At 44.8% G+C, this 3,487-nt stretch overlaps 1 protein-coding gene across 1 annotated transcript; it reads left to right on the forward strand.

Annotated features, from left to right (window-relative positions):
• Positions 1-1,599: 1,599 nt before the first annotated feature.
• EAF02_001381 (uncharacterized protein) lies at positions 1,600-3,487 on the forward strand (the record flags this gene model as incomplete). Its single annotated transcript, XM_038897429.1, has 5 exons — positions 1,600-1,665; positions 1,731-2,260; positions 2,309-2,697; positions 2,750-2,923; positions 2,985-3,487. The coding sequence occupies 5 exons, from the start codon at positions 1,600-1,602 to the stop codon at positions 3,485-3,487; spliced, it is 1,662 nt and encodes a 553-aa protein (XP_038762404.1).

Here is a 3,487-nt window from a genome sequence, read left to right on the forward strand (position 1 = left end):
AGCAACTGATCTAATTGTTGGGAGGCAAAATTGCAAATGCGGCGATGACGGGTATTTTTTTTATCTAATACGAAATCGACGACGGAGCTTGTGATGAGAAATCTTAACCGTGTTCGGTTTCTTAAGCTCTAAGTCTAGATTATCGACAAGCACAAAATCCCGAGAATCTGGTTTCCTCAATTTGAAAAATTTGCTTGGGACGGAGGATATATTGGTTGAAAAGTGGATGGATGCATAGATGTGCATGTCGGGATAGGACTTTTGAATCGAGATTAGGCTTTGCGGCCAAGATGAGAGGTGCACCGGCTGCGCCGCAGATGGTGTGTTGGTTGAGAATCTGTAATGAATGTTGTCGTTTGTTAGAGAGGTATTGTTGGGATAGAGAAGGGGGTTCATTTGTCGAAGGAAGAAATAGTATAGAAATGTTGTTGAGTTGTCGATCGATGCATTGAAGTAGTTGTAATGGTGGTGAATTCTAGAAGCATGTCGCGCAGGTAGCATGCACTGTCCTACGAACTAAAGTACTTACTACGAGAAAATCCCTCCTGTCTCTCAAAAACAAAGTTGACCCAGATTAGCACTAGTAGGCGGCAATGAGCCATCAACCTTACCAATGATTGGTCAACCTCACGAGATGCAGACATAACTCACATAAAAGCATAACTCATGACATTCACGTGATATCACGCTAGATTAACACTTTCCTAGTCTAAAATATCACCCAATGTCTCACTGTACAAACTGACACTGCAACGCTTCAAAAAAACACCCATCGCTCGTTTCAACGCCACCAAATATAAACGAAACCCAAAGAAGACAGACGAGGAAAAGCAGAGAGCTGGACCGAATAATGATCTATCACAGACCTCCATCAGGAACCCGTTTTAACCAGAAGCGTGATTATTCTATTTGAAACTTTCAATCCCTTGTCGTGGGATGGGATATTCATTCGTGGAAAAGTGTATTAAGCATTGCTTGGTATACAGGTGACAAGCGGGTACCAAAAAGCCAATCGAGCCAATCTCGCCAAAAATCAGCTCGATGGCATGTCAGGCGTTGTCAGCTTATTCCCTTTCTGGAACACGGGGTAGTTACTCCGCAAATGACTTCTGTACTGGGAAACACGTCTTCGAATCAGCAGTTCTGATATTTCTCAAGGGTTGACATTTTTTTGCCTCCTCACGGCCAGCCGATAATGGGATAAGAATCATACGTGCAAACGAAAGGATCAAGGATCCGAAGTCCTTGTGTATGCTGTGAAAAGTATACTTGCATAATGTACGACCCCGGACCCCACAAAGTTGTATGGCATCTTTTTATTGGAAAAGAAAAGCACACCAGGAATGCCTGCCCGAAAATCCGGGGTTGGAGTATAGATTGGTTCCAAAGATTATTTAGCTCCCCGCTATTGAGAGTATGCTTATTATGGCTGTACGAGGGGACAAGGCCAGCCGCCCATTGACAGGGTCCAAGATTGCCATCGTTACAATACATAAGTGAAGCATATTCCGTTCATTTTGGAACATCATCCCTCTCTCAGATCAGTAGATCTTTTTCAATTGTCATAGTCTTTTCTTGTTTGGCAGAAAATTGGAAGTCATGGCGGAGAAGACAAATACTCAGTACGAGGAGGCCGAGCTCGCTCACCCTCGAAGTGACGATGAGGTATGATTGAGGATTTCCAATTCGATTTCCTCACAGATTGATTCTAATCTCAATTGAATTTACAGAAACATGCCGAAGTTGGAGCCAAAGTCGTTCTCGGAAATGAAACATTCAACGAGGCAATGCTCAAGGAGCCCCCCAAGGCTTTCACGTGGTCAACAATCCAACTCTACACTGCTTGTTTTATCGGATTTTTCTGTGCTACCATGAACGGTTACGATGGATCGCTTATCAACAATTTACTTGTCAACCCTTGGTTTCTCGAGTTCTACCACGGTGAAAATGCTGGGATCTGGGCCGGTATCGTTACTTCCATGTACCAAATTGGTGGTGTAGTTTCATTACCATTCGTTGGACCCGCAGCCGATACTTTCGGACGAAGATTTGGAATGTGGCTCGGATGTCTCTGCATTATCCTCGGTACGATCATTCAAGGAGTTGCAACCCGAGAAGCAGGTGTAAGACAATTCATGGGTGGTCGTTTCTTGCTTGGTTTCGGTGTCAACATCGCTTCCGCCGCTGGTCCCATGTATGTCGTTGAGGTTTCTCACCCAGCATACCGTGGTGTAGTTACAGCTATCTTCAATTGCTTTTGGTAAGTTTAATATAGAGCTGTTTTTAGTGTTTGTCTAATCAGATTTAGGTTTACTGGATCAATTATTGCTAGTGGAGTAGCTCGTGGAGCAAGCAACATTGGAGGCGACGAATCATGGAGACTTATCATTTGGATCCAATTGATGTTCTCCAGTATCATCTTCATTTCCGCTTACTTCCTTCCCGAATCCCCAAGATGGCTCTACGTCAATAACAAACGCGATCAAGCCAAGAAGATGCTTACCAAATACCACGGAGAAGGAAATACAGACAGTGTATGGGTCAAATTGCAACTCAACGAATACGAAGAACTTTTGGAAATGGACGGTGCCGACAAGCGTTGGTGGGATTACAGAGCGCTTTTCAAGAACAGATCGACTTGCTACCGTCTCTTCTGTAACGTCAGTATTACGATCTTTGGTCAATGGGCCGGAAATGGTATGTATTCTGCAATTCTCTGCCCAAAAACAGTCTAGCTAATAAAATTCAGCTGTCTTGTCATATTTCATGGGCAAAGTTCTTGAGACTATCGGTATTGACAGTGCTATTGGCCAAGCAAACGTCATTCTAATCAACAATTGTCAACAATTCTGCTGGGCTCTCTTCGGTGCCGCAATGGTTGATCGTATTGGTCGTCGTCCTCTTCTTCTCTTCTCTAACATTGGTAAATGATCCTCCCCAATAAACTTTCGAAGAAACCTCTACTAACATCAATACTCATACAGGCTGTTGTATAGTCTGGCTTGCCATGACCGTTTCCGCTGCCCTCTACCAAGAATCCATTCCGGACCCCTCAGACCCCAAATCCGTCGGCACCAACCACGCAGCCGGTACCGCCTCCCTCGCTTTCATCTTCATCTTCGGTGCCGTCTACTCTGTCGGTTTCACACCTCTCCAAGCCCTCTACCCCGTCGAAGTCCTCTCCTTTGAAATGCGCGCCAAGGGCATGGGATTCTCCGGTTTCGCCGTCGCAGCCGCCGGTCTCCTCAACCAATTCGCATGGCCCGTCTCCATGCAAAAGATCGGCTGGAAAACTTACATCATCTTTACTATTTGGTGTGCGGTTCAATCGACTATTGTGTGGTTCTTTATCCCCGAGACCAGAAATCGTACCTTGGAGGAGTTGGATGAGATTTTCAACAGTCCCAATCCTGTCAAGACATCGATTGCGAAGAAGAGATTGGGTTTGGATGCGTATGGTGAGGTAGTTAATATTCAAGATGCTTAA

The sequence above is a fragment of the Botrytis sinoallii genome (genome assembly GCF_014898435.1).
Source record: "Botrytis sinoallii strain Bc 23 chromosome Unknown BSIN_002, whole genome shotgun sequence".
Lineage (NCBI taxonomy): Eukaryota > Fungi > Ascomycota > Leotiomycetes > Helotiales > Sclerotiniaceae > Botrytis > Botrytis sinoallii.